The sequence below is a fragment of the Thermobia domestica genome, chromosome 11 (assembly GCF_964235325.1).
Source record: "Thermobia domestica chromosome 11, izTheDome1.hap1.1, whole genome shotgun sequence".
Lineage (NCBI taxonomy): Eukaryota > Metazoa > Arthropoda > Insecta > Zygentoma > Lepismatidae > Thermobia > Thermobia domestica.
In genome coordinates, this window is record NC_137464.1 from 59,231,342 (window position 1) to 59,250,716 (window position 19,375).

The 19,375-nt window shown below is 36.2% G+C and overlaps 1 protein-coding gene across 1 annotated transcript in view; it reads left to right on the forward strand.

Annotated features, from left to right (window-relative positions):
- LOC145665141 (uncharacterized) overlaps positions 1 to 19,375 on the forward strand; it is a 41,467-nt gene that overhangs the window by 4,400 nt on the left and 17,692 nt on the right. Inside the window, exon 2 of the mRNA XM_081732421.1 lies at positions 3,477 to 3,584. Within this exon, the coding sequence (XP_081588547.1) occupies positions 3,477 to 3,584 (108 nt within the window). The remainder of the gene's footprint in view (positions 1 to 3,476; positions 3,585 to 19,375) is intronic.

Below are 19,375 nucleotides of genomic sequence, written 5' to 3' on the forward strand. Positions count from 1 at the left end.
TGAACAACAAAGGGGAGGAAAACTACACTCGCACTCAGAAAGGCTTAAATACTTACTACAATCTCGTTGTGTCTGTTTTTTTCTTTAAATAATAATCTATTATGTTAATGAAAGGTAAAGCAAACACACTTTGAAAGGAAAGATGGTAATCCTTCTTATAGAATTCAATATCGAGTTTCAATCTTAACATATCAGTTTGCAATTCAAGTACAACTAGCTCTTTTATCTTTATTTCTTGATTTTTCATCTACATCTGTTATTTTTTAAAAGTTGTTTCTACCTTCAATGACGATCTTATTTGCGACAAAGACAAGAGAAGCTTTCATATCAGAACTCTGATAACTAACCAAAGGGGACAGGCGTTCGAGAATTGAGTTCTTATATTTGGCAACAATCAAGCAATTTGTTCTGTGTTTATTTCACCATTTGCTTTAGCACTGTCCATTTGACTTAAACTTATGCGACCTAAACATAATTTATGAATGTAGTATTCAAATAGAAGGTCAGCTTAGTAAATTTAACTACCATGATCATGAAGTCTGTTTCCAACAAGAAATATTTAATTTAAATAAAATACTTATGACAGATCTTGCAGCCCCGTGCAAATGCACGTGTTGCACATATGGTAGAGCCGGCAATGCATACTATATATCTAGTCGACAAATTATTTATATATAATATTTAGAAAAATATTAGTAGGCAAATTAGTATTAGTTTTTACCTTCAGACAAGTTAATTTGCATTTTATACTGTTCGTGATATTATTTTTGTACTTATTAAAGGCCTACTTTCACGAAAAAAAAACATTTATACTTTTATTTCTTGGTTGATATTGGTGAAACACTAAAGAAACCCGGATTATTAGTAGGTACGCTACTCATATAAATTGTAAACTATTTGTACCGCAGGGGTGCCCACAAGGGGGGACTATGACGCAAAGTGCGTCATTGAAATATTTGGGGGGTAGAAATCTGTATAAATATGTTTGAGGGGGTGTAAAAATTAATCGAAAAGAACATTTTTTCATGGAAGAACACCTACGGATAGACAATTGGGTGGGGTGCGTCATGGACATAAGGGGAGGGTGGGCCCCACTGTGTACCGTATCAGTATCTAGTGTTTAATTTATGTTGCATTTTATGGTAATTACACCTACATAATAATACTTCAGACGTAAATGACGTAAGATACATTACAAATGACTATTTGAAAAAAAAACGAAATTTAGAAAAAAACGAGAGGCAATGTTTTTTTCTAAAAAAAACGAATATTTCTGAAAAAATACGAACGGTTTTTTTTCTATTTACAACACTAGTTACACGTATTCCTACTGTATCCAAGATGCACAGCCAAGAGCGAATTCTGGAAAGGCATTTTCAGGCGTAAAGTGAAGAGCCAATTTGAAAAAAAAAAAAAAGCTACATATTTTAATGGAAAAAATCTATGAGGTTAACCAGATAATATAGCAAAAATAAAAGACCAGAAATGATCCATTTTCACTATACATGTTTTCGTAAATGTCAGAGTTCATGCATTGTGAAATAAAATAAGTGAAATAAAAACTCACTTTTGTGGAAAGTAGATAAAGTAGTTCTTATATATTTTTTCTTCAGTTTTGTATTTGTAGCAGGAATAAATGACAGCTATGAAAAATCAGTTGACTAATTACCACAATCTCATCTTTATGAAAAACAGCAATACAATATTCATAGTGCCAAGCCCTCGGTACGTTTTAACATGTTAGTTCATTTCAGTCAGGTATTTATACCCAGTGAAGATTTGATTTCCTCTGGGAGAGGACTTTCAATACGTGTGGGTTGAAAGTAGCACTGCCAAAATATGCAAAGCTACGTAAACAGGACAGAAGTTATGACTGGGAGAGTTTTTTTCTTCAGACCACTCTCTGAAACCATTGCTGTGTATACCCCGTCTCGAGTTACCTGCTTAATCCAACATTACACATATTTCGTTCAGAGGCTAATTTTATGACAAAGCCTAACAGAGACAAACGTTACTAAATCTATTTATTCCAAAATTCTTCCTAAATACCTTAATAACAGCAACTTTGTTCTACTCTTGAACAGTTAGTAGATGTTACTTAGCATATATGGCTCCAAAACTATAAGATCTGCTGGTAGTGATACGTGTCTGTACACGTATCTAACTCAACGAAAGATGCATACGGCCTGTGTTTGTTTGAAACCAGACCTAACTCGAATAAACACATCAATTAACTGCTGGTAATTAATCAGAGAGTCTATTTACAAAATGTACAAACACGACTGTCCACTTTGTCCCTAGGAAATCTACAATACAGAACTAACATATGTTCTTTTAGCAATAATAATAACACGGGAATAAATATTAAAGTTTCACTACTTTATTGTTTTGTTACTGTTTTCTTTAGATCATAGGAAGCGCCGTATTTATTCGAACATAAACATTCCTTTATTGGACAATCGTACGATTTCAGCCAGACTTATCCATCTGGATCAAGCTTGGCATGGTTGTACACCCCTGGACATTTTAATTATAGAAGGTGATAAAATATTAGACTCCGAACGATACATCATTTTATAACATTTTAGCTTCATTTTGACGGACATATATAATTGAAGCGCTTTAAGGATAAAGGTGGTATGTAACAAATTGAATATGATGGGAAAATTGACTTTCACAACTTTGTCCGTTAAGAGTCTTCATCCCGGCGAAATTAAAATACCGCTAATTTTACAGTAATTATGTGATATCTTCAATCGAAATGTGAAACGAGAGCACCCTAGACAATATTATTTTACATGAGAAACCGTTATCACGACTCACTTATCTGCTTTCGATTTCGAGCCATTTTGAAAATCGGCATTCATTTTCGCGTTTCTAAACAGCTGAAAACGGAAAGCCACTAGGTACTTGTGATAACGGTACCTCACGCAAAATAATATTGTCTAGGGCGCTCTTGTTCCATATTTCAATTATCTTCTATCTATTTGAAAATATCACATAATTACTGTAAAATTAGCGGTATTTTAATTTCGCCGGGATGAAGACTCTTAACATACCACCTGCATTGTTTCTAAATATCTGCACTAGGACGAGGACTCACCAAATAATGTGTTAGGTAGCATGAGTACCATACAACACGTGCATGAACAGCCAGAATGCAATATTTCGAAAAATATAACGTAACACCTTTATCCTTTAAGCGCTTCAATTATTTTCTGTAGTCTGCGGGGCCAGTTTTAGAATACCCCGAATGATAGAGTTGCATGATCAAGTTGGGGATCACAGTTTTCTATCTTACGTTAAAGGACGTTTACTACATATGAAGCAAACAAGTGATAGAAAATGTTCTAATTTAACATTGTAAATTCTATTTTAAAGTTTCCGGTTTTATAAAAGGGGAAGATTAAGTTTGAGAAATAAACATTTCTTCCTTTATTCTAGTTACTGTACAATATTAACGTTTTCTTTTGCAGAGAGAATGATAGGAGAAATTGTAAAACTTGTAATTGAGAACTGTACAAAATATCCCTGTAGGCTGAGAAAGAACAAAGTTGCACGTGCAACAATAACGTTTAAACCATGTAAGTAAAAGGATTTTTTTTTTTAAAAAAATTAATCACAATATTCAATTTACAAGTGTAATTATGTTATTTTCTATGTGAATATTTTATATGGCATAAGTACATCTATTAACTTTTATTATTAAATTAGTTATCCAATTTTTGTACGTCGCCACTAAGCTTATTTTTTTATTAAAAAAATATTATATTCTTGCTTCCCAATATTACATTAAATGTAGTTACTGCTATTCATAAGGTTTAACGATTAATATCAGAGTGATTTCCTGTATTATCTATCATAAGTACAGTTATTGGATATAAAACGAAATATGAAACTTTGGTATAATGTTCCATTATCATATTATGCAAGCTAAGGGAAGTGTATAAATAACTGTTATTAGTACAGGACAAAGCTAATTAATTCATTCATTTACTGATTTCAGTTTCATACCCGCCATCAGCACCAAGATTGTATGAGGCGGAGACTAACGCTTAAAGTTTAGTCCAAATAACCAACTGGTTTGCTATCAAAGGCAAAAATTCACATTTGGAATCAAACACGGTGCGACACGCACACAAAGCATATCCGCCAGCGGTTTGGACATGAAATTAGGTATTAATTAGTTATTTCACAATGAGACATACGACGCTATCATAACACGCAAAAAAACAACAAGCATCGGTCTGTGTTACCTCACCATACTTTGAAGATGACATTGGTTTCATTAGTGCTCTTGTTTAATATTTGCACTCCATTCCAAAGTAGCGACAAACAGAACAAATCACCTTTCCTCTAAGACTCAACAAAAAAACAGAATATGAGACACGTATGTATGATGTTTGAAATACTTCCTAAAACAACATTAGAGCAAAGTGTTGTTCTAAATTATATAAAAACTCCCTCGAAAGAAAACCCTTCTTCCTCTTTATGTTATTAGCCAAGTTAGAAACAAAGGGTTTCCAGCTCTTCAGTGGTAGTGAACCGAAAATTGACACACAACGAAAATGAAAAGTTTTTTTTTTTTTTTTTTTTTAAAGGCATTAGTATTATGTTCCTGTTCACATTTGTAATTTAAAATAACCAACTTATAATCACTACAAGTGCTTATGACTTTTTTTTGATATTGTGAAATAATTAGATTTGTTCGGTCTTATTTTACAAATACTATTAATGAATTAATCATTTTCAATTCAGTGTAAACAGTAAGTTGAAAGCAAAAACAATATTCTTCATACATCAAATAAAATTTAAATAATTAAAACAGAAATTGTTTGGTATGGCCATGAAGTAAAGTTTATTTTGCCCTAAATTTGACATGGAAATTTCACCATTCATCAAAGCACGAAAAGCCGGAAAGGAGGTTTATATCTTTGTAACACGGATTACATTAGTTCATTCAAACATGCAAATAATCAACATTTTTATACAGATCCAGCGACGCAAATACGCTAGTTGTCGATCGGGGCAAGAACTCGCCTTAGCACCCCCCCAACCAACAAAATCAAAACGCTGCCCCAAATATTTGCCCAATTTTACTCCCTTCCAAGCCCCGTTTTCCCGCTTAGTGGCGTCACTGCATAGATCAAGATACAAGTATTCATCTATGTTTTTTTGCTGCATTATGTTTGAATGATAAATGTGCGACACTACATTCAAACTTGTATTCATAAATATGGAATTACAAAAGGGGATTCATTACAGGCAAATTGAACCCTATCCTAAGGTGTACCTAACATAAGTCTAAGCAGACAGCAAGTTCGTCAGTCGATAGCGTAATCGATAATCGGGCTGTGCAATATTTTCATATATCGATCGATATTTTCAAGTATCATTTTTTGGATATTTTATAATATTTCAATACGTTTCGATATTTCAATATCTATCGGTGTTCCCAATGTTTAATATACATCGATATATCGATATCTTTTCAAAATTTTGATGATCGATATATCGATCATGTTTCGATATTTTCGATATCCAAATCTGGATATCATAGTCCTAATCAATATTGCGTTGGCAATCAACCACTAAATGAGAATCATAAAATACTCCAGGTTTGTCCTTGAAATTATTGTGTTTCCAATTCAAAATATAGAAAGCGAAAATATAAGATTATATTTTTAATAAAATCAGTAAGTATGATGAACATTTAGAAATAGCATGTACGTCACTCTTAGGAAATGAAAATGAAATCTTTGAGTTTTACGTCCCACGGTTATGCCGGCTAGACTAAAGGAGACGGTGATGATGAGAAATGAATGAAAATGGTGGAATGAAAGAAGTGAGTGGAAGCGGGAGAATCCCGAGAATACCCACGCACACGAAGTTTCTCCACCACAAAGTCCACTTGGCGCAAGCCGTAATCGAAGAAGGGACCCCAAGCGTCAGAGCTGAACTCTCTACCACTGAGCCACCACGGCCCCTTACGTCACTCTCAGGACCATGTGTGTCACCAACAAGTCAAACCAAATCATACTGGTGTGCAAAACTTGAGCACGAAATAGATACAGTAACATAAAATATTGCGTGGTCGTTGGAAGTGAGTGAAATCCCGGCAGTAATTTGTCAGACGACTTCCACATGTGCACAGGAAGTAAGACCTCGACGTGACGTCAGCGTGATCGTAGTGCCAAATTGGTTTGCTCCACAACAAGAAACAGTTGAACGAAAGGAACGTGATAACGTGTATCAGTCATAGAGCTTATAACGTGTTACTCACGACATGACCCGGAGACAACTCTTGGATAACTTCACACCCAGAAGAATTATTGGAAAACTGGAAGAAAGATGAAGTGTGACGAGTGCCGCTAAGGAGTTTAGTATTGCCTGCAGCATTGTTTCACGTTCATGGGAAGCATTTTGAGATATAGGCAACGTTATGGAGAAAAATGTGATGGTCAAATTTGGCTCAAATACAGCAGCGAACAACCGCTACTTTGTGCAAAAAGCAAGAAGTATCAGACATAAAACAGCGGGCGTAATTGCAAACACATTAAACAGGACTGCAAGTATTCCAATCTCACGTTCCACAATGAAACGTTGGTTCTTCTGCACGATGTCCATTACATTGTATTTCCTTGACATAGGTCAATTAGCAGTGTTTAACAAGAATATAAGGGCTGATGCGACAAGAAGTGGGTTTTGTTCTCTTCTCCGATGACAGTAGATTCAGTCCAAGTACGGATTCATAACGTACACTTATTTGGAGAGAGATGGGAACATGCAAGGATCCCAGGAACATTGCGAAGCATGATCGTTTTGGCGGTCCAGTTGTTCTTGTGTGAGAGAAATAATGTCCAGAGACTTCCATATTTATGAACTAGGTACACTCATCGGCCAATATTATTGTGACACTGTATACCTTTCCAACGTACGTCTTTTCGTAGGTGCAGTCTGATCTCATTTCAACTTTGTGGATTATAATGAGCGACCACATGGAACAGCGCAGGTGACGGAGCTCGTGAAAAGAGAGTATTTTCGGTGAATGGAGTGTCTTTTCCGTTTTCCCGACTTGAATCCCATCAAGTAGCACATGTGGGATGCTATGGGGAGACATTTATTGCACCAAGTCCCAATGTATCCAGAAGTTTTCAACACTACAGGTGGAAAAATAGAAGGGGAGTGCGGTAGCTCAATAGTAGAGTGTTTACCTTCGGTACTTGGGATCCCTGGTTCGATCCCAACTCGTGCCATGTGGACTTTGTGGTGGACAAACACAGTGCTCCTGGGTTTTCTCGGGGTTCTCCCGTTTCCTCCCACTTTCTTCAATCCACCATTTCATTTATCTCTTACCATCAGCGTCTCCTTTAGCCTAACCGTGGGACGTAAAACTTAAAGATTTCATTTCATTTCATGGAAAAATAGAACTCCATACCACAACCACTCATTATTAACTTTGTGAGTAGCATGGAAGCTAGATCCAGAGAATGAAACCCCATGCATGCACACAGTAGCGGATCCAGCGGGGGCGATCGGGGCAATCGCCCCCCAGAAGAGGAAACTTTCTTATTTTATATATAAATAAAAACACATCTCAGAGTTTGGAGCGAGATCTCAAAAGTAGCTCTAAGTAGCAGTATTACAACCAACCGCCTCCCCCCCCCCCCAGAAGTCCGTCCTGGATCCGCCCCTTCATGCACACAGCCTTCTAACTACCTTTCCACTCCTTCTGTAATATCAGAGAGCTATCATGAGTTTTAGTGTCTTCAGTGTAACGTATTGTTTCTGTACAAAAGTGCCGTTCTTGTTCTTCTAACCACATATTAATTAATGCTTGTTTCCTGTAACATTATCCTAATTCTAACTATATATAAAACTACATGAGCTGACATAAATTATTGAGCACTTCCAGTGGGGCTACAATGATTAAATTTGGCATAATTGTAGCTTTCCGGAACTAACCGACAGGAAAATTGCCAAAAGTGAATATTTTTAATTTTTAGGGTGTCTAAAGAGGGGATGAAGAATTTCCCCTTGTTATTTAAATGCTCCTTTTTTTTTTTTTTTTTGACATAATCTCATGTTTTAGGTACTTAGAATTGGAATAAAAACTTGAAATTCGGTATGCTTGTACGTTTTTGTTAGCACTACCTAAGTCACTATCAGTAAAAATAAAAATTACCAACTATAGAGTGGTTTTATAGGGAACTGAAAAATCTTTCCCATTTTATTTATATATTCTATGGGGACACCTTTTACACCTCCAAATTATTGAGCGTTCTGTAGGGCTACAATGATTAAATTTGACATGATAGTAGCTTTTCGGAACAAACCCACAGGAAAATTGCCAATAGTGAATATTTTTAATGTTTAGGTGTGTCTAAAGAGGAGATGAAGAATTTCCCCATGTTATTTAAAAGGGCTGTTTTTTGGACCTATAATCTCATGTTTTAGGTACTTACATTTGGAATAAAAAACTTGAAATTCGGTATGCTTGCAATTCTCGTTAGCCTTATCTAAGCGAATCTTCAGAAATAAATGTTTCCAATCGTAGAGTGGTTTTATGGGGAACTGAATAATCTTTCCCATGTTATTTATATGGTAGGTCTTCTACACCCCAAAATGTTTAGTTACTTCCGGCAGGATTAGAATGATGAAATATGGCATGATTATAGCCTTCTAGGATTAACCGACAGGAAAATTGCCAAAAGTGAATATTTTTAATTTTTTAGGGGTCTAAGGAGCAATGAAGAAATTCCCATGCTATTTAAATCGCCGTTTCCTTTTGATACATAATCTTATATTTTAGATAGTTGAAATAGGAAAAGAAACGATAGAATCGTGGGTTGAAGAGGTGCGAGGCCGTAGGCCGAGCAAAGACAGTGTGTGAAGGCGAAGCCTCCGGATAGACAAATTTAGGATATATGAAGAGCATGTTCACTAAATTCATTGTTGATGCAAAGGCCGATAGATAAGAAATGCGAGGCCGTAGGTCGAACAAACTTGGGGCTCCGTGGGTAGAGCCCACAGCTAGCCAAATGCTAGTTATCTATATATGATTAAAGTTTTACAGAGAGTGACACGGAATGCAAAATATACTTTCGTCCTCAAGTTTTGCAAAGCAGTGTACAAAAGACACTGTTTTCCTTTTCCCCGTAATTCAATTATTTCAAATTGTTTATAACGAATACGACAGGAACACAAACACAGAAACTCTGAGAAAAGTTTAAAAAGAAAAAGTATTCTACTTGAGTGGAACTCGAACTAACGACTAAAAGCGTATCCTGGTCAGCAGTCAAACGTCGTAGACAACTCGACTGATGTCCCTGACCTGCAACAGCATCAAATATGTCGAGTAAAAACCCCTTGTTACAGCATGAAGTGTATTTTTTATTGTTTCAGGTTTAAACCTAATTCACCCTGATGTAGCTCGCGCCGTGTGGACTTTGTGGTAGACAAACACCATGCTCGTGGGTTTTCTCGGGATTCTCCCGTTTCCTCCCACTTTTTTCATTCCACCATTTCATTCATTTCTCATCATCACCGTCTCCCTTAGCCTAATCGACATAATCGTGGGACGTAAAACTAATGATTTCATTTCATTTCATTTTTTCAGCCTGATGTAATCTAGTGTAATCTTTTATGTTCCTTTACTTTGACGAATTATACTTATCACTGATACTTGTAATTTTGCTTATTCAGTAATCAATATTATATAACTTATCAAGATTATAAGATCCTTTATAGAAATTCATTGGTCATACTCAGTAGAAACATAGATAGGATTCACTTCATAGACGTTCTGATTCGACTCACAACGCAAAGATCTAGTCTGTCAAAATGTTTCACTCTTAAGAAGAGGTTCGCAACTTAACTTTCGAGTGGCCTGAGGAGTGTGAAGAGCAAACAAGGGAGTTGCAAACTACAGATAGAAAGAAGCTACATTTTTAACAACAAATACTACGAGTGTTGTCACAAAGACTTTAAATATACATTTGTGTTTATTTTTATTATTATTATTATTATTATTATTATTATTATTATTATTATTATTATTATTAAAACATTTGAGATTTCGATGTTGCATCCCAATTTGCAGAAGGGATCAGACGAAAGAGCGCCAAGGAGAAAGCGTGAATTGAGTTGATTTTGAGTTTAACGTCCCTTTCAACAACGAGGCTATATGAGATTGGACCTATTGATTAACGTGGAATCCGAACCATATGAGCTCCCCGCCAGGAATCGAACCCGGATCTCCAAAGAAACGTACGCTAACCGCTTAGCCACGAAGGATCTTCAGAGGAAGCGTGAAGTATGCAGTGTTTAGAAAGAAGGAGGCAGGTAAACAAAGTTGAGAACCACTGCTCTAAAGGTAGCAAGGAGCTTGTTTTTCTCTGGAAAGCAAAATCATAGGTTCGGCAACTGTTTTTCAGATTGGTAGGGATCTGGGGTGTGACAAAAAGAAGTTAAGAAAAGTATTCAATGATATGCAGGTGATAAATTTTTCACGCCTCGACCACGAAGTGGGAGGCTGAACTGGCAATTACCGATCAAGATCTAGCACTAATTGAAGTAAGGAATAGACGTTCATGACATACGTCTTGCACTTTGAGAAAGTCATACAATGTGGTTGTTCACATGGAACAATAAGAAAACGATTATTTGTTCAAGACCCACTACTAAAACTTTCTTCATTGAAAGTCATAAGGTCAGGTAAAAGAAATGGACACAGAAGAACATAAACCACCTCAATCATATTAAGAGGCCTCATCCCGTCGAAATTAAAATACCGCTAATTTTACAGTAATTATGTGATATCTTCAAATAGATAAAAGATAATCAAAATGTGGAACAAGAGCGCCCTAGACAATATTATTTTGCGTGAGGTACCGTTATCACAAGTCACCTTAGTGGCTTTCCGTTTTCAGCCGTTTAGAAACGCGAAAATAAAACGTCCGAGAAGTTGCCCCCCCTCCCCCATTGAAGCACTAATGATCTCTTCTAGTGAAATCGTTAGTGCTTCGTTAGTGCTTCTTAGAAAACCAACTCCCAACATTACTGCTTCAGTAGTTTGGACGCTAGAAGCAAAAAAACTTTGGGGGGGGCAACTTCACGTTAGCCCCCCCAGAAAGCACTAACGATTAAACCTAGTGCAATCGTTAGTGCATCGTTAGTGCTTCCAGAAAACACGAATAGTTTCGTTAGTGCTTCACAATTAGTATGGCTATATCCAGTTATATGTCACGAAATTCCCATAAGGAATACATGGGGAATTTTTAATTGGCTCAAATTCCCAACAAATTCAAAAGCGCTAATGACCTCTTCTAGTGCAATCGTTAGTGCTTCGTTAGTGCTTCTTAGAACACAAACCCCAACATTAGTGCTTCAATAGTTTGGACGCTAGAAGCAAAAAACTTCGGGGGGGCAACTTCACGTTAGCCCCCCAGAAAGCACTAACGATTAAACCTAGTGCAATCTTAGTGGATCGTTAGTGCTTCCAGAAAACACTAATGTTTTCGTTAGTGCTTCACTATTAATTTGGCTTTGGCGAATTACATGTCACGAAACGCCCGTAAGGAATACATGCGGAATTTTTCATTGGGACAAATTCTCGCCAAATTCTAAAACGCTAATGATATCTTTTAGTGCAATCGTTAGTGCTTTGTTAGTGCTTCTTAGAACACCATGTCGAAACATTAGTGCTGCAATAGTTTGGACGCTAGAAGGAAAAAACTTTTGGGGTGCAACTTCACGTTAGCCCCCCAGGAAACACTAACGATTAAACCTGGTGCAATTGTTAGTGCATCGTTAGTGCTTCCAGAAAACACTAATGGTTTTGTTTTGCTTTACTATTAGTGTAGATGTGCCCACTTATATGCCACAAAGATGTCCAAACTCACGAGGTCGGCGCTCACGAGTTCGAAACTTACGCTCACTCGACCTCAACCTCACGAAGTGAGCGTGAGATAAGGCTGGTGATGTGAGCGTGAGGTTGAGTGAGCTCTAGGTTTGACTGGTGACGTGAGCGTGAGGTCAGACTGGTGATGTGAACGTGAGGTCAGACTGATGATGTGAGCGTGAGGTCGAAATGAGTTTGTGAGTTCAGGACGAAATTAATTTTTTGAGTGTGAGCTTGAGTGAGGTTCGGTCAAAGTGGTCACCTCTGGTTACGAAACTCCCATAAACACATGGGGAATATTTCACTGGGACTAACTCCCGACAAACTCAAAAGAGCTAATGATATCTTTAATACAATCTTTAGTGCTTCGTTAGTGCTTCCTTGAGCAGTGACTCTTAACACTAGTGCTGCAATAGTTTGGTCACTAAAAGCAAAAAAAATTCAAGGACAAACGTGAAGTTAGCCCCCCAGGAAGCACTAACAATCAAACCTAGTGCAATTGATAGTACATTGTTGGTGGTACTAGAAAACACTAATAGTTTCGTTAGTGCTTCATTATTAGTGACGAAACTCACGTAAGAAAAACATTGGGAATTTTTCGTTGAGTTAAACTTCCGCTAAATTCAAAAGCACTAATGATCTCTTCCAGTGCAATCGTTAATACTTCTTAGAGCACCAAATCCGAACATTAATGCTTCATTTGTTTGGATGCTAGGAGTAAAAAAAAAAAAAAAAAAAAGGGCTAACTTCACGTTTGTCCTTGAAATTTTTTTGCTTTTAGTGACCAAACTATTGCAGCACTAGTGTTAAGAGTCACTGCTCAAGGAAGCACTAACGAAGCACTAAAGATTGTATTAAAGATATCATTAGCTCTTTTGAGTTTGTCGGGAGTTAGTCCCAGTGAAATATTCCCCATGTGTTTATGGGAGTTTCGTAACCAGAGGTGACCACTTTGACCGAACCTCACTCAAGCTCACGCTCAAAAAATTAATTTCGTCCTGAACTCACAAACTCATTTCGACCTCACGCTCACATCACCAGCCTGACCTCACGCTCAAATAACCAGCCTGATCTCACGCTCACTCAACCTCACGTTCGCATCATCAGTCTGACCTCACGCTCACATCACCAGCCTTATCTCACGCTCACTTCGTGAGGTTAAGGTCGAGTGAGCGTAAGTTTCGAACTCGTGAGCGCCGACCTCGTGAGTTTGGACATCTTTGTGACATATAAGTGGGCACATCTACACTAATAGTAAAGCAAAACAAAACCATTAGCGTTTTCTGGAAGCACTAACGATGCACTAACGACTGCACCAGGTTTAATCGTTAGTACTTTCTGAGGAGGAACTAAAGTGAAGTTGCCCCCTAAAGTTTTTTGCTTCTAGCGTCCAAACTATTGAAGCACTAATATTGGGAGTTGGTGTTCTAAGAAGCACTAACGATTGCACTAGAAGATATCATTAGCGCATTTGAATTTGGTGGGAATTTGACCCAATAAAAAATTCCCAATGTTTATCTTACGTGACTTTCGTCACACACAATTTGCCATATCTACACTAATAATGAAGCACTAACGAAACTATTCGTGTTTTCTGGAAGCACTAACGATTGCACTAGGTTTAATCGTTAGTGCTTTCTGGGGGGGGGCTAACGTGAAGTTGGCCCCACCCCAATTTTTTTTGCTTTTAGCGTCCAAACTATTGAAGCACTAATGTTGGGGTTTGTGTTCTAAGAAGCACTAACGAAGCAGTAACGATTGCACTAGAAGAGATCATTAGCGCTTTTGAATTTGTTGGGAATTTGAGCCAATTAAAAATTCCCCATGTATTCCTTATGGGAATTTCGTGACATATAACTGGACATAGCCACACTAATTGTGAAGCACTAACGAAACTATTCGTGTTTTCTGGAAGCACAAATGATGCACTAACGATTGCACTAGGTTTAATCGTTAGTGCTTTCTGGGGGGGGGGGCTAACGTGAAGTTGCCCCCCCCTTAAAGTTTTTTGCTTCTAGCGTCCAAACTATTGAAGCAGTAATGTTGGGAGTTGGTTTTCTAAGAAGCACTAACGAAGCACTAACGAATGCACTAGAAGAGATCATTAGTGCTTCAATGGGGGGGGGGGGCAACTTCTCGGACGTGAAAATAAATGCCTATTATAAAAATCGCTAAGTCGAAAGCAGATAAGAAAGTCGCGATAACGATATCTCATGTAAAATGATATTGTCTAAGGCGCTCTTGTTCCACATTTCGATTATATTTTATCTATTTGAAGATACTGTATCACATAATTACTGTAAAATTAGCGGTATTTTAATTTCGCCGGGATGAGGCCTCTTAAGACATATAAAGGGTCCTACTAGCATTTAAGGAATACCACGAAATAAGAGAATGTCCCCCTTTTTGTTTCTTCCTTTCTCTTCCCTTATTTTCCTTCTCTTTTTCCGGAGTGCTGACTGCCCCCACATAAATTCCAGGGGTGCTCGAGAACCGGAGCATCCCCGGAGTCAGTGTCTCTGAATAGTGTAATTTATTTGTCTTTGAAAACTTATTCATTTATTTTCTTATGTCACTCCCAATATTATTTTAATTCCAGTTCGTTAATATTTATGTTTGGCATGTCATATAAAGGTATTTCTCTCTTTTCTAGTTTCGAGCATTATCACAATTTGAATGAATAAAGAACACATTGTCTATTGTTACTTCTTCAACTGAAGTTCAAAGTCGAGAAAATATGGCATAATTGCATGCAATGCTGACAATACACATTAAGTTAAGTTATAACATAATATTCATTTAGTTTTACTTCAAAATAGTTTCCAAATGCCTTATTCATTGTCATCAGTGGCGTACACAGAATTTCATCAGGCAGTTCAAGCTTCGAACTTAAAATCATTGTATGATTTTGTACTTATATCTTATTATCGTAAATGTGTATTTTTTTTTTCATAATACTTAGTTGAAGGAGGTTAAAACCTGGATATCCGTACTTGCTCACAGCATTGATTGTTATAATGAGTTTACGTATTTATGTTCTACTTGCAAACAAGTTCTATTAGTGTCTAAGAAGTGAACAATGAGAAATGAGTTTGTAAACATAACCAGGGTATCTTCCATTTTTTTCTTCCAATTAGTAACGTTAAAATTTGAGATGGTTGTAATTGGACACTACTTCTGTCTAAAGCAGTAGTTCTCAACCTAATTTCTATGAAGACCCCTATTTTATCACATTCTCTTCCCAGCGAGACTCTTATAATTTCTGGTTTGTAATAAGTTTGTGTGGGAATTTTAATATACCTATTGTGAAGATCTCACGATATCCATCTATTTCTATAATAGTAGAATTTATTTCTTGTATATAGCGGATACAGTAACTTCCCTAAAAGCGAATGGATTAAAAACAAATTCGATCAGTCATATTACAAATATCGAATCAGATCCGTAATACTGTTTCAAAATGAAGGCCGTTTGAAAATTTTAAAACTTCATAACTCCCCTAATTTTGTTTCAAACGATAAAAAATAAAGTGATTTCTGATTTTGGTTTTAAAAATTTGGATAGTTGTTTAAAAAGTATTGAGTATTTTGATTTTCGAGAGACCACCACTTTGAATTACATCATATTGTTGTGAATTTGGTACATTGTTGTGTATGTGTTCAGTATCACAAAAAAAAACCGTTAAAAGGAACTTGTTTACATTTAAAATTTAAAAAAACAAATAAAATCCCACACCAAAAATCTACTTTCATTGTGACCAGCTTGAAGGAAAAAAGACTATTTGCTCACACACATACATACGTGTACAATTCTACGAAGAGCAAGAAAGAATCCTAAAGAAATGCAATCTCTTTTATTGCCGCCAGAATAATTTGTCCATTATTCATTTATCAACAAACGCAGCACAGGTATCTCATTACCTTTCAATTTTAATTGTATTTCAATATGTAGGTTTTGTTGCATTTGTATTTTTCTAGTATTTCAATATGCGGTTCTCATTAGTTTCATATCGTCCCTCTTTCATTTAAATTGACTTTTTAAACAACTCTGCACCTGTTGAAAATGTTTAGTAGACCTGTTTTTTGTTGTTCTTAACAGTATGTATAAAAATAAAAATATGCCTATCAGAACAGAATTCAATATAACATTTATAAATATTTTTCAATATTAGATTCTAATTATATTTGTCTCTTTCGCTTATCTTCGCGACCCTCATGAAACCCTCTCGCGATCCCTGGTCTATAGGACGTGCCTTGCACAAAAGTGGCATGTAACAGTTGTTTAATTTCTCAGCGCCGACACCAAATCCATAGCCGCCAAGAAATTAAATGTCGGCTGAAAGCATTGAATTTGAGTTATTGTTCGGTCCAAACTCTTTTGTCCACGTAAATTATGTAGAAAAATGTTAAGCATAAAACATATATAAAATGATAACTGATAACTATACGTGTTGTGTTGCATGATTGCGAATCATGGCTGCATGATTTGAAGAAGAACACCAGCTGTAAGTATTTGAAAAGAAAATCCTGACGCGAATATTTGGACCCAAGAGGATGGGAATAGGGAAATGTCATAACGAGAAACTTCATAGTTCATACCGTTTATCTAACATTGTTAGGATAATTAAGACTAATTTCTTGTTGCATCTCAGATCCTGAGCTATCTGAGAAACAGTCCCATTGGTACTGGATCTGTGATTTCATCTCAAAGAGTAGCGAGCAGTTCTCCGCTACCATTAGAGCAGTGGTTCTGAACCTTGTGTATATCTGGCGCCCCGTTTTGTAATCCACTCATAATTCAAGATTCCTCCTTGTTGCTCGTTCGTCTGATCTCTTCTGCAGTATCAGTTGCAGCACTCAAGTGTCAAACATATAATAAAACTAATACTACTAATAATAATTTAGGATTTAGGACTTAGACTTGTGGGCTTTCAGCATCTAAGGCCATTTAGCCCATCACGTTTGAGGGATGACGTTCCTCGGCGAGCATATAGTCCGGGCAAAGGAAAGGATGAAAGGATGGGGGAAGGAAGGAAGCGGCCTGGGACCTATAAGTTAGGTACCACCCTGGCAATTACCTGGTGTGAATGAGGAAAACCCAGGAAAAGCTCATTCAGGGCTGAAAAAGCGTGTTACACTTTTTTCGATCGAGGCACCCCACCGGGAATCGAACCCGGGACTACTACTAATAATAATCTCACTAATGTATATTTATTTGTAATGCATATTATAAAGTGTATATACATAATGTACAATAATCTGTAATAAGGTACAATAATTATAATTATATCAATATTTACCTATTTCCAGCAAAACTTCTGTATACCATTGTAGTGCAGTATTATTTTTACCAAGTTTGTTTTTAATGAAACCACAGCTTCTACCCAACAATTATTTTGTGTTTCTAAGACAATTAATTTAACGTATTTGATTTGACGTCTTTATTACAACATTCGCAAATATTTGTTATTATGAATGTAGTTTATCTTTATCTGTAGTTTGTATCCTCGCTCTTCATACGATTCAGGACACTCGCAACTCAAGTTGTAATCCACTGATTAAGATGCGGCTAGTGATGGGCAGTGGGAATATTCCCGGTGGGAAGGAATTTAAAAATGGGAATATTCCCGGTTTTTTTTTCCTGGCCTATAAATTCCCGGGAAGGAATTTATTTCCATTTCTTTACTTTATCTTCCAAATTATAAGAACCATATGACTAATTACTTCAATTTAATATATATTATGATTTACTTCTAGGTTTTAAAGAATTTGGAGGTTAAAAAATTTAAAATTATCTGACGGTACTTTATACAACTAATAATATGATTTTTTAAGTTCCATTTCCATTTGCACTAAAACGTAAGGTAATTGTTTAGTGTTGGGGGGCCAAAACTAGCAAAAAGTAGGATGATTTACGGAAGAAATGAATTGATAGTGATGTTCAAGTAGTCAAGAAAGTATCGAACACATTTTTTTTAGGGCACTAGGGGATTTGTACAAACCGTAAAGGTAAGTCGAAGTGATTTATGTGAGAAAAGAAAGTGAATTGTTTGTAACGAAGATAGAAAACAACGTGCCATGCGGGGCCCTAACCCGCCTTCATTCGCCAACGCTCATTCTGCAATGCTGTTTGAATTTAATGTTAATAACGTAATTTAACGTATGAAACCATAAAACAACCGCATCGGAATATCGTAAAAAAAGTAGGTGCAAAAGCTAGCCCCCAATGCTAAAGAATAATTAGCCCCCAAGCTAGCCCCCAAGAAATTAGCAAAGTTCTAATTTACAAATGATGAAAAGGAACCATTTTTTAAAGTAATTTAGAATTATGTAGAAATAGAGATGAAGTGCTCTTAATAAACCCTGAACTACCATTAGTAATAAACGTCGGTCTGTCTCCTCTCTCTGACTCGAATTTCTGAAGAGGTACTTGGACTTCTTTAACATGTGAATTAACGTATGGAATTTCGAGAAATAGGGAGGATGAAAGGTCGTGTATGGCAATGTTACGTGCTAAAATATAAAGATAAGTAAGTATCTTGCAAATTTTGTGAACATAAATATGTATGCGCAAATGTTGATAAATTGGTGAGACATGTATCTTCTAGCATTTACCCAATCTGATTGGTTTATAACATTTATAAATTTAATGTGTTTATAATATCAGTAATAGAGTCAAGTTAAGCAAATCCATTTACATATGAATTTAAACTGTTACTATATAATTTACTATATAATTTTTCACACATATTTAATTGATAGAACATATTGTAAATAAATATACATTAACGCGTACTCTCTAAATATAATAAAGGTTAATAAAGTAACATAGTACCGTTCAGAATATACATTTTAAAGAATCCTCTGGGGATAACAGTAATACTATGCTGTGATATAAAATTAATTCAACTTTGAAATCATAATATAGCAATAGAATGCAATTTTCTTTCTGATTGTACATAAATTCCCGGATAAATTCCCATTTTGGGAATCTTCCCGGGAATATTCCCAGGGAATATTCCCGAAAAATATCTTCCCGGGAATTTACCCATCACTAGATGCGGCATTTTGACACACTCCACTGTTGGTAGTTCGTGACACAAGTCGTGAGGACTGAGGCATTTGGTTGCTGATCAGGATACGCTAATAGACATCTAGTAGTTGTTTTGAGTACTGCATACTAAAAGACGATAGTTTTTTTTTAAAAGAAAAAGTTTTTCTCGGAGTTTTTGTGTTCGTGTTCCTGTCGAATTCGATCAACTAGATTTTGAAATAGAGATGAATCAAGGGAAAAAGAAGACAAAGTCCCGTTTATTCGAATTTCTGAAATTATAAAAAAAAACACAATAGGATTTAAAATTTTGTCAAACTATGAAGAAGTCCCAGTTGAATCGATGCAGTATTTATTTACATGGGCGAAATTATCATTTATTTGCGAATTGGCACTCGTCTCATATCCAATGCCCATTTAGTT